The sequence below is a fragment of the Pteronotus mesoamericanus genome, unplaced genomic scaffold (assembly GCF_021234165.1).
Source record: "Pteronotus mesoamericanus isolate MK-2021 breed Mesoamerican mustached bat unplaced genomic scaffold, CSHL_Meso_final contig_72, whole genome shotgun sequence".
Classification (NCBI taxonomy): Eukaryota; Metazoa; Chordata; class Mammalia; order Chiroptera; family Mormoopidae; genus Pteronotus; species Pteronotus mesoamericanus.
The window spans coordinates 2,448,866-2,461,586 of NW_026555242.1; the positions used below are offsets into that span (position 1 = coordinate 2,448,866).

Below are 12,721 nucleotides of genomic sequence, written 5' to 3' on the forward strand. Positions count from 1 at the left end.
CACCTTTATCATGGGCCTATTATAGGCAGAGATAACACATCAAAATCCAAGACCAAGACTCACTCCAGTGCCGCCTCTGCTTACCGCTAAGTTCCTGTTCACCAAGAGGCCCAGGTCTCCTGGTGTGTCTGTGTTACGAATATCCACATCATGAGGCGACACATAAAGCTTTGTGTTGTCCAGGTCAAAGAACTCGACTTCTGTGAGACCCACCCGTGACGTGTTGCCCCAGGTGGATAGGATTTCCATTGTCACATAGATGGCGTCTTTCATCTCCTCTGCTTTCATTCTCAACGTGTTCTTAAAGAAGAGAAACATAATGCGAAAAGATAAAAACATGACAGGATGAATTCAGCTCTCCTCACTACACCACAGGTTATTTCACCTCAGTGCCTTGGTTTCCCCACGTGTACAATGAGAATAAGAACAGCACCCAATACATATGGTTATTATAAAGATTAAATGAGCTCACATTTGTAAAGATTAGAAACACAGCTACTGTGTACTCTGGCACTTAATGTTTCCTGCAAGAGTTTGTAAATAACAAAAAAGTGTTTAAAAGGCAACAGGTTCCATTTGAACATCATGTATGCCTCTTCCCCACTACCAAGTGTTCATGTCCTATAGGTATGTCACAAATTCTGCTGGACTGGGCAGATGTTATTGGCTGAATTGTACCCCCTCCAAAAAACATTCACACTGAAGCCCCAACCACAATACCTCAAAATGTAACTATATTTGGAGATGGGACCTTTAAAAATAATTAACTTAAATGAGGCTGTTAGAGCGGGCTGTAATCCATTCTGTCCAATGTTCTTGGAAGAGGAAATTTGGACACCAGGGATGCACACACACAGGGAGAAGGCCGCGTGAGGGCACACAGTGAGAAGGCGGCCGTCTGCAAGCCGAGGAGAGAGGCCTCAGGAGAAACCAAACCTGTCAACACCTTAATCTTGGACTTACAGCCTCCAGAATTGTGAGAAAATAAATCTCTGTTATTTAAGCCTTCGGCCTGTCATTTTTTTTTATGGCAGGCCCAGCAGAATAATACAGTAGATAACACAAGATCCTGAATAAGTCACTTGACATCTCTCAGTCCAGTTGAGGAATATGGGATGACACTATCAATGTGACAATTGTGTCACAGAGACTGAGTGAGATATGCACACAGCGCAGGCCCTGTCACAAGTCCTGGCCCTTGTGCATACCCCGCAAGTGCCTGTTTCCTCGTATTTCTCTCCTTCATTGGTTTTAACGCCTGCCTCCTTCGTGAGTAGGCTATTAGGTCTGAGAGGCTGCATGAATGCCATCAATTAAATGGCCACACAGGGGAATGTCTCCTAAGGCCCCTGGGCCCCAAATGCAGTGCTGGGCGCATGCATCAATCAATCACTCATAAAAAAGGTGCATTCCCTGCATGCACATGCCCTCTGTTAACTGGAACATAGCACTGGAAATCTGCAATGGTTCTGTGAGCAGGGAGCTGAGCAAATGAACAGCAAATGTTCCCTACTTAGTTTTTTAATTAATAGCCAGAGACACGTGCTCTGGCTCTCAGCATGTGTGTGGAGGAGCCTTGATTGCCACCCGATGGGAATGGGGATGAGGAGGGAGGGAGGTCAGCTCATAGCTCCCAGAAGGAACACAGGGCTTGTTTTTATTAGCTCAGCCCACAGACCCCCCAGTTTCTTTCTCCCGTGTCGTGCAGGGCCCTGGCTAAGCCCTCTGCCACCCGGGGCCTGAGTCCAGGCTTGGAGGATGGTGAGAAACCTAAAGGGGCCTGACTGACATGGGGGGACTGGGAGGTTAACAGGCTTGTGCTTCTGAGGGGCGTTCCACTGCCAGGTGAGCAGTGCGGGCAGCGTGAGGAAGCGGCACGGTTCACCTCGGCTGCTGGCTACAGGCAGGGGGGCCAGATGGGAGGTGAGTTGCCTCACTGGATCTCACACCTAGTGCAATCTAAAATGTGCAAATTCCCGCAGTGGAGTTTCTAAATGAAGAAGCTGAAGGGTCTATTAACTGAGGAAGTGTCACAACTTGTCAATGTTGCAACTCCATGCCTACTCCTGCTTCTGAATTGCTTGACTTAGGTCCCCTGAGGGCATCTGAGGCAAACACTGGTTGGGAGGCTCCTGGTCCCTGGCACTGACTGTCGCTCTCTTACTAACACCACCTGACTCTCCTTCGGGGAGGTTACCCCTTCTCTGCTCAAACATGAGGTACAGGATGAACTTCTTCTCATCCCAGGAGGAACCTGAGTGGTCCAAGGAACCACTGTGTCCTGTCCCCTGGACTTCCAGAGGCATTGGTTCAGTGACAGGCATGTGACTCCATCTCGGATTTCTGGGGTGTATGAGGGGACACGGCTCTTCTCTCCTGAGTGCGGGGTCTGAGGGTGAGAGGGCACAAGGCGGGGACCACTCCAGCTACTGCGGGGTCAGAGGGCAAGACCTGAGGCTGGGCATGCTGCTGGGGAGGGAGCTCAGGGACACAGCTCACACTGTGGAGACCCGGTGGGAGCAGCTGGATAAACCCTACCTGGTCCCACCTGTGGCATTTATTACAAGACTGTCATTTTTCTTCTCTTTGCTGTGTAAATCTGTTTGCCTTAAGTTTTCTGTCTCCTATAAACATAGGGAGACTCGATCAATCCAGGCTGTTTTTAAGGTGACTAAAGTTTCACCACACTTAGGATCATCACACTAAGAAAGAAATTTCCATGCAGAGGGGAACTGAGCTTTAATTTTTCCAAATTTTTCTAAATGGCAAACTTTGAGTAGATATGGACCAGGCATTGAACTGTTCACTCTCCTGGGCCTTTCCTGCTCCCATCTCACAGTGGCCTGTGGGCTGTGGATTATTCACCCAATTCGACAGCCACACACTCCCAGGGCCAGACAGCTTGAGACACTTGTCTAAGGCCATACATACAACCCTTCAATGATGGTGCCAGACTCAAAGCTGAAATTAGTCTAGGCTGGTGCAGGGCTCTTTCTGCTGTCACAAGTCTTACATGTGGCTTTGGAAAGGCTTCATGTAAAGCCCTCATTGGCCAATCATAAGACTGGTGACCGCCATACCAAATAAGAAAGGTTTGGGTATAGGAAGTGGTGAGGAGGATATGCCAGGACAGACGCCTATTGACACTAAAGAAAGAAGAATCTCCCATTACCCTCCCCCCGCTGCCCCCTTACTTTTCAGTGCATGTCTCAGCTCCGTCAACACGCTCACACGGCCTTTTCTCTGCACAGTTGTTGCAATCATGTTGGACTAGATGAAGATTAATGTCGCCTCTTGCAGTTACCTTGTAGCCTTAACATTTCCTATCTGCATAATCTCCATAAAGATGCTTTCCATCCTTTTATACTATTGCATTATGCTGATATATCATACATTCCTGATTACCGCCATTATTATGAGACATTTATGTTATTTCTGGGTTTTTTCCTCATTTTTCTCTACTTCCAACAATTCAGCAGGAGACACCTTTGTGCCTATAGCTTTTTATTTCTGTTGAATGATTTCCTTAGGGTAAGGAAGAGGGATTATTGGGTTGGAAGACATAAGCATTCCTAAGGCTCTCCCTAAGTCCAGCCTTTCTGCTTTGCAAGAGTGTTCCACCCACTCACATTGCTGCCAGCAGGGCCAGACTGCCAGCTTTACTGCAACCTTGCCAGCTCTAGAGGTGACCATCAAAGTAATTTATTAACTCAGCCAATGGGACATCCAGGTTGCTCTAATTTGCATTTCTTGATTACCAGTGATGTTGGACATTTTCCTGTGGGCTCATAGCTATTTATATTTCCTCTTGTGTGGACAGGCTTCCCTCTGCTGAAACTTCTTGCTCCACCACATTTATGCTGTGTGCCGGGGAGGAGGGGAGATGGAGACTCGGCAGGAAGATGCCAAGTGTACTGCTGTCAGAGCAATCCCCACCGAAAGGAAATGACTGCATCAAGGGGTCTTTCCAATGGCAGCTTTCCGGAGAAGCACTGAAGCCACCTGGAAATCCCCAAAAGTCGAGGTTCTTACCTCTGGGTCCAGCACTTGCCCCTCAGCTGGTGAAGCAACCCGACTCACATGGGCAGAGTCACTTTCGATGGCCTGGAGGACTTTCAGGAGCTTCTGCTGTTGTCTGAAATGTGACTTGTTTTAGTAAACAGGCAGTAACAAATGATAGACCAAAAAGCAGAGACCTTTCCCACCTAAGGTGCCACAGTTGCTTTTCTCCCTCGGAGAGATGTAACAATCTGAAAGGAAGGTACAGTTGACCCTTGAACAATCCAGGAGTTAGGGGCAACAACATCCCCCCCAACGATGCAGTTGAAAATCTGCATATAACTTGTGACTCCCCAAAACTTAACTACAGTCCCTCAGTGTCTGTGTGGGATTGGTTCCAGACATCATGATCCATGGGTGCTCCAGTCCCTTATATAAAACGGGGCAGAACAGTGCATGCATACGGTCGGCCTTCTGCATTGTGGATTCCCAACCCTCGATCAAAAATAGTGCTTTTCATCTGCAGCTGGTTGAATCCACAAATGCAAAACCTGGAGATATGGAGCACCTACTGTATGTTTATTGAAAAAAATCTGCGCCCTGGCTGGTGTGGCTCAGTTGGTTGGAGCATCACCCTGTCACTGAAAGGTTGTGGGTTCAGTCCCAGTCCAGGAGCATATGGGAGGTAACCAATCGATGCTTCTTTCTCGCATCCATTTTTCTCTCTTTCCCTTGCTTTCTCTCTAAAAAGCAATGAAAAAAAAAAATGTCCCCAGGTGAGGATAAAAAAAAAATCTGCGTATAAGTGAACCTGCACAATACAAACCCTTGTTGTTCAAGGGTCAACTATATTCACCCCACATGCAGTTCAAAGGTGCATACAAGATGTTTTCCTCCTTTTATAAATAACTGTAAAATGAGTCATGAAATCGGAGCAAAAGCAAACACCTGGGACAAGATGGCCAGCTTAAGCTTACCGATAACTGCTAAGAGTCTACTACAGGGGCTGACAAAGTATAGCCTGCAGGTCAAATGCAGCGGGTGACATGTATGGCCTGCAAGCTAAATATGCTTTCTATGTTCTTCAAAGAGTGGTTAAAACAAAGACACAAAAAGCGAAAAGCCTAAAGTATTTGCTATCTGGCCCTTTACTGAAAACGTTTGCCCACCCCCAGCCTAGACACCGCTCTGCACCTCTTGTGCCTGAGGCCATGGGCATTCCACCCCCAGCAGAGTGTCGTCTACAAACACACCCCACAGGTGCTGGTTTGGGCTGCACATCCCTCTTGCCCGAGCCGAGCACGGGCGCTCTGCACAGTCCACAGTGAGCAGGCTCTGCACCGCGGCCCGGGCAGGGGCTGTGGGCCACTGCAAGCTGGTAAGTATAGGCTCAACCTGGCACTGTTTTCTGAAGATCAGTTTTGCCTGAAGACTAGAGGAAAACCTTTATTTTGATAATAAAACCTGACAGTTCCAGTAACTGATGCTGCATGTAATAAAACAGAATGCTACATCTGAACAAATTTCATGGGGAAAAGAAGATTCAAAGGGTGCTGCTTTGGACCACCAGCCTCCCACCCCCACCCCAGGCCTGGGAACAAGTTCGCCACTGTCTGCTCTGTGGGATACTTCGGTGGACACGTTTGAGCAGGTTGGAGTTTTACACAGGTTGGACTGAACTGAACAAGCAAAGAGACATTGGCCTGAGAGAAATCAAGGCAATTTTGCATTTTCGGGCTGCAGTGGGAGTGAAGGAGGATACAGTCTAAAGGAGCAGCGTTAACCCATCTGGAGTAACATAGGAAACGCAAAGAAAAACCTGAGGTCCTCACAGCTGCGTTGCTATGGGTTTCTTGTTTTTGTTTTTAAGTCCTCCCCGTAGGTACCTGCTCCCCAAAAGGCCGATTCTGTCAATGGCTTCACTGACGGCTCTGGCTCCCCCTGCCGCCCTGGATGGCTCCTGCGTGCTGGTCATCACGGTGATGGGAAGCAGCTACGGATGGAAAATCTTATTAAGCAGATGTCTGAGGTGACACTTCTGGCCCAAGACACAGCAGAGCCATGTTCAAAGGGACACATAAGGGACACAGGAAGGAGGACAGGAATGAGAATGGTGTCCGCCTGGAGCTGATGAGACCTAGAATCCCCTCACAGGAGCTCTGCAAAGAGACGGATCTCAGTGTCTTATGATCCAGGAGGTCCCAGGGAACAATCTGCTTCAATGAGCTACTGAAAAATTTCTCTCATGTTCTCTCTCTCTCTCTCTCTCATACACACCTGTGCCTTCCCCCTCTTTTTTCCTCAAAGCCTGCACCTTTAATCTCTTTCTCCCTCCTAAGCTCCAAGGGCCCTTAAAAATAAAAATTAAAAATTAAAAAATATCTCTCATCAACACCTTTATCCATCTCCACTCAACCCCTGTTCTGTTTGCTACAAAGTAACATGACTCTATAGAGAATTCCAATAATGTCATTAGGCCCTTTCACCTTTTCCCCCTTCTTTTTCATGTATCACCTAAACTGGAAATGTGCTCTGCTCCCTATCTGCAAATGGCTTTAGACTTTGGAAGCGCTGTGAGTCAGAGGTCAGGTCATCCAGAAATCCTGGACCACAGGCTGGGCAGTGTTGCAGACATGTCAGAAATACCAGCCAGGGACAGCTTAAGATGACCAGGGAGTAACTGAGCAAATAAGAGGGACACAAAAAGAAAACCACTACAGTGCTCTTGGTGCTCCCTGCCCACCATTCTATCCCAATTGGCTGCTCTCTCCTCTCCTACCCCCTCTTCCTTCCCCACCACGAATCAGGCTTCTTCCTGCTCCTGGTTCAAGCCATCTCATTTTCACTCCAAAGCTTTTCCTCCATTCCTTCCACCTAAAATGCCCTTTCCTGTTGCTGGCTGGCTCCTTCTTAACAGACTGGGCTCAGCTCAAATGGGCTGTCGTTCAAGGGGCCTCCTTGGACCACCCTGAAGGAGGTAGCCACCATCCCATTCCCAGTCAGCTTTAAAAAAAATGATTCTTATTTATTTATTTTTACAGAGAGGGTAAGAGAGGGAGAAAGAGAGGGAGAGAAACATCGGTGTGAGAGAGAAACATCAATCAGTTGCCTTTCATATGCGTCCCGACTGGGGACCGAACCCGCAACCCACGCGTGTGCCCAGACTGGGAATTGAACTGATGACACCCAACCAACTGAGCCACCCCCATCAGGGCCCAGTCGGCTTTTATTGTCATCTCTCTCTGAAGTTACCTGTTTATTTATGGCTTTATTTGCTTGTTGCCTTCAAGCTTCATGAGGCCAGGGGCTAACCTGATCTGTATTCTGAGCACACAGCACAGATTGGTACACAACCTAACCAAGACATTCCTGGACATTTTATTAATTCATGTCTGTGTTTGCTGGGGCTGTCTTTGCTGAGATAGGCCTCATTGACCTAGGTTGATATAGCTATAACTTATCTATTCACAACACGAAGATCCATTTTTGGGGTTGTCTCGTCAGGAATTAGAAATTTAAAAAGAAACTGGAGTCAGCAGGCCTGCCTGAGTTCTGGCTCTGAGTCCGCTCGCAGCCATGGGTAAGCCACGCTAGCCAGGCCTTCCCGCCGGTGAGAGGGGCACAACACCGCCGCGCTCAGGGAGCACGGTGAGGACCTGCTGGGCTTATGTGAGGAAAGCTCCCTGGAGGCTGTCGGTGCTGTGGGCATGGGGCTTTGTGCTTCCCCTCAGGTCTTCACTGACCTCAGGGCTCTCCTCTTTCTCCTTCAGCAAACTGGTCCACGATTTTGCTGGTGGTCCCTCCAACTCCTGGAATGATGTAATCACATGATCTGAGGTCAGGACAAAGGCATCTACTGCATACACTTCACTGACAGAGAAGGGAAAAGGGGCACAGGGACTGTTTCCAGAGTGATAGACACATCATCAGGGCAAAGGACTGAGCTCCAGGGAAATAAACAACAGGTGCTACTCGAAGAATATCCCAAAGAACAGGCCTCACTAGAGCCTGGGGAGCAACCGGTGGTGTGGGCAGGGCCCTAGGCTTGCAGGCGGGCAGATCTAGGTCACCTCCAAGGACATGACCTGAGTGAGCCACTTTGCTCCTCTGGGTGCCATTGGGCACCTCTGTAAAATGGGGCGGTGAAATCAGCCCTGCCTGTTTGAGGGTCACTCTGAGCATCGAGTGGGACGAACTAAGATAAAAGGTTTCAGCAGCTGAGTAAGGGAACATGCTTCCGAGAAAGGACATGTTCCTCATACACTGAGGCATGTCCAAGGCCTCCAGCTCCCCAAGGGGCCCTGATCCACCCCACCATTTCTCCTGCTTATTGCACAGAGCCCAAGGCAGCAGGTGCACTCTCAAATACCTGCAGGGCCCGGGAGGTTTTCTGAACAGAAGAAGCAGGATGGGGCAGGACTGTAGGGGTGGTGAGTACATAGAGGCCGGTCGGCTCATGCTCTGGGAATGAAATCTTTCCAGAGAAGCCAGAGCTTATCATTTACTCCATTTTTTTCTCTTACCTACAGTTTGCAACCCTAGTCTAAGGTATTAGGGTTTTCAGGGAAATTAGCAAGGTTTGGAGGCATATTAGTATCCAACTTGGGCTTTCTGCAGTAAACAAAAAACGAGAAGAAGGTGGAAGAAATGGAAACTTTGGCACATCAATGATGCCTACGTCACTCCTTCCTCTCCGTGTGCTCTGTGCAAGCACTGTTCAGACACTGCCTGGCCCCCGAAACCCTCCCAGGCCCTTCCCTCTGCCCAGGAATGCAAACGCACCTGCACCTGCAGCAGGCTGGTGGGGGGCTCGGCCTTTCTGCTCAGGATCGCCCTCTGCAGGGCTTCGTTCTCTACCTGGATGGCTCTGAGCACAGCTGATGCATCTTCCTGTCGGTCCTCCGCCTGGAGCACAGGTTTTCGGGTTGCTGATAGAGGTCTCTCCCTTCGGCTTCCAGGTCCTGGGGGCAGAAAACAGGGCGTCTCCCTTTAGATTGCGTTCTCAAAGTGCAGCTCAAAAACTATTAGACCCAAGTTGAGGAACAATCTAGAAACCATTTGGCTTGCACTCTCCCAAAATGTCAAGATCATGAAAGACAAGGCAAGCCCGGGGAGCTGTTCCCGATTAGTGGAGGGTGGCGGACATGGCAAGTGAATGCAGTGGCAATCCCGGGACTGGGATGTGGGTGGGAAAACCAGCTGCAAAGAACACTATTGCAGAGAGGGGAGGGATCTAAACGCAGCCGGCAGCTTAGATAATAGTGCTGTATTAATGCTAAATATCCTAAATTTCGTAACTTAAGGGTGCTGTGGTAATATAAAACAAATGCCCTTGTTCTTAGGAGATACAGTCAGCCCTCCGTATCCACGGATACCACATCTGCAGATTCACACGTGTACTATTTAGTTAGGCCTATGACAGTTCTGTCTGTACTGAACAAGCACAGACTTTTTTTTTCTTATCATTATTCCCTAAACAATACAGAATGACAATTATTTACAGAGCATTTACATTATATGAGGTATTCCAAGTAATCTAGAGAGATGACTTAAAGTATACAGGAGGATGTGCATAGGTTAAATGTAATTATATGTCCTTTCATATAAGGGACTTAAGCATCCATGGATTTTGGTATCCACGAGGGTCCTAGAACCAATCCTTCCTGAATACAGAGGGGCAACTATTTATAATGCAGTGTTCAGGGGTAAAAGAGAATGACATATTTTTTAAATCTCAAATGATTAAAAAAAACACATACAAAGTAATTAGAACAAAATGTTAACAACTGGTGAGCCTGGGTGAAGGGCTTATGGGAGTGTCATTTGTACTTTAAGTGTAAAATTTTACAAATATTAAAAGTTATTAAAAATTAACCCTTCAAAAAGTATACATAAGAAATAGTATATATCATGGAGAAGGATGGGTATTTTGAAATAGTTTTGCTCTATTTTGTTTTTGCAGGGATAACAAGAATTACAAAGAAATTACTCAAGAAAAAAATCCTAATAGTGGAAAATCGGTTTTATAAAGTATAAAGTGATATGCAAAAAGCACCCAATAAGACTGGTTCAATAAAATAAATTGTGGTATATCCACATAACAGTGGAGTACTACGTGGCTCTACAAAGAAAAGCATACTAAAATAGCTACCGTAAAATGATATGATGACTTGAATTTGCCTCACAATCATCTGGATTCTTTCTATGTTAAAAAAAATCTCCACTTAAATATAGAACTGCTCAACATGTTTCTGCTGGGATCTTGAAAGAGGCTTTTACCCACTGAATTTCATCTCCTCAGCAAATATTTATTGAGTGCCACTCTGCCAGGCTCTGTGTTTGGCACTGGGGATATAGCAGTGATCAGACAGATCAAGACTGCCCCAACGCTGGGGAGAGAGCCAATAGCCAAAGAAGGAATAAACAGTATAGGGTAGCAGACAATGATATGGAAAAACAAGAAAAGCAGAGCAGGGTAAAGGAGGTGGGGGGGAGGTGGGTGGCGGAGTGGGCGTCACGGAGCACCAGGGAGGCACGGTCGAGGCACGGGCGCAAAGTAAGCGGCCTGTGGCGTGTCTGGGGAGCAGCAAGGTACCTGGGGCTGGAGCAGAGGGAGCAGGGGGATAGGCTGAGAGGAGGCCTGAGAGGGGGTGGGGAAAGCAAGGTCACGCAGGGCCTTGGAGGGCACGGTAAGATCAATCCTTTGAGTAAAATGGGGAACGACTGAAGGGTTTAGAGCAGGGGATGACTTGATCTGACTTAGGTGGAGAACAGACTGCAGTGGGGTGAGGGTGAAACCAGAGAGCCCAGTCAGGGGCTAGCGCAGGTGTGCGGGCGAGGCACGGGAGCAGCACAGGGGGCTTAGAGAGCGCAGTCAGATTCTGCGTCTGCACTGAAGACAGAGCCGGCAGGACTTCCTGACAGGGTTGCTGTGGCTGGGAGACAAGGAGAGGAGCTAAGGATGACTCGGTCTGGGCCTAAGGAAATGGACAATGGGACTGTTTTCCACTGAGCTGGGAGGGCTGTGAGGGGAGCAGGTTTAGAAAAAAAAGAGCAGGGGCTTGGGTTTGGATAGGTGGGGTCCAAGACATACTGGCATCAAAGTGGAGCTGTTGAATTGGCGCAGACACATACAAGTCTGGAGTTTGGGAGGGAGGTCTGAGGATACGAATTCAACATAGGCAACTGGGTTATGTTATTTAACAGTGATATCAAAGATTGACATTACTGCTCACCTCTAACTAACTGGAAATTGACAGGTGTGACCTCTCAGGGGTGCTTTACATATACATGGCGTGGTATAAAGCATGTTGGAAAACAGCATCCTTCTACCCTCATGACCTCAGGAAACCATCACCATTGATTATTAGAGATTCCTACTGGAGAACCAGACCCTTCCGCTATGTTGTTAGAATGTGGTATCTGAATGAGAGTTCAAGCAGCACCATCAAGAGCGGTATCGGCAGGAGCAGGAAGGAAACACACAGCAGCTCCCCTGGGCTGGCTTCCAGTATAGCCAAGTGCTGGGTGATGGGACTATGGGTTTTTACAGAAAAGCTTAAGCAGAAACGAGGGACTGTCAATTTCTACCAGGTACCCAGGAGAGGGGCTGTGGATGCAACCAGAGGCAGGCTCTCTAAGTGAGTAAGACTGAATGAGGGGCTGGGCCCCAGTGAGTAAGGAGTCGGCACCCACTCCCGGCAACACCTGCCATATTGGTCTGTGTTCCTAGTATTGCCATTTTATTTTTTCAGGAAAAGCTCAAATACGAAATTTATGTGAAGTCCCCTCAATTTGTTCATGACATACTCCAGTTTTTAAGAAACATTACCAACAGAACCCAAGAGCTGGCCTAATACAGTCCAAGCTGCTTCCCCAGGAGGGTCACGTACCTATGGATGACTGGCCTGGATGGTGAACAGCAATGGCCTAACTTCCCTTGTTTTCCCTTCTTATCGGCTACTTGCTCTGTAGCTGGAGGGACGAGAAGGTAAAGCAAACACAGGGCAAATTGACGGAGGTGGGATCCTCACTGTGACAGACACTAGCTAGTAGCTCCAGCAGGTAACAGAGTGCCGAGGGCCACCCTGAGATCTCCCTCACTCAGCGCAAAAAGAGATCAGCTCCCTAAAGGCGATGGGAGGACAGCAAAAGGGAGTGAAAGGAATCTAAAGGACATGATCTTGAACTACGCTGGAGCTGGAACTGAAAAATCCTGAATTGCAAACATATGCTCGCCCCAAGGGGAGCTGTCGCAGATTTTCCTCTCAGCAAGGCAAAGGCATTAGGACACAGGCTCTTAACCCTCACCACGCTGTGCAATGACATGCTGCCCTGGGCTCAGGGGTCCAGAAGTGGGTGCAACAGGCACACCCCTGGCCCACACACCTCAGTCATGGGACAGAGACAGACACGGATCAGACAGGTGCACACAGAACATATCAGCAGGTGGTGGTGCATGCTGGGATGAAAAACAAAGCAGGGAAAAGGCCAAAGATGCCAGGAGGGGAAGGACACTATGTGAGACAGTCAGGGAAGGTGACATCTGAGCTGAGACCTCAAGGCAGTACGCCTTGAGAACACCGCTGTAGGGCTGTAGGGCGGGTGTTCCAGGCCAAGGGAACAGCAGGCGCCATGGCGCTGAGGGGGCAGGGCACGGCCCACTGAAGAGTGGCCAGGGAGCCTGCCGGAGTGAGGGAGCGAGGGCAAGTGCGGTGGGCAG

At 48.4% G+C, this 12,721-nt stretch overlaps 1 protein-coding gene across 1 annotated transcript in view; it reads right to left on the bottom strand.

Moving 5' to 3' along the window:
* The window catches only part of KATNIP (katanin interacting protein), a 181,717-nt gene that overhangs the window by 54,883 nt on the left and 114,113 nt on the right, over positions 1-12,721 (bottom strand). Inside the window, exons 10-14 of the mRNA XM_054582782.1 lie at positions 8,782-8,960; positions 7,743-7,808; positions 5,886-5,992; positions 4,033-4,135; positions 85-300 (exon numbers count right to left, since the gene is read on the bottom strand). Coding sequence (XP_054438757.1) covers positions 85-300; positions 4,033-4,135; positions 5,886-5,992; positions 7,743-7,808; positions 8,782-8,960 — 671 coding nt within the window. The remainder of the gene's footprint in view (positions 1-84; positions 301-4,032; positions 4,136-5,885; positions 5,993-7,742; positions 7,809-8,781; positions 8,961-12,721) is intronic.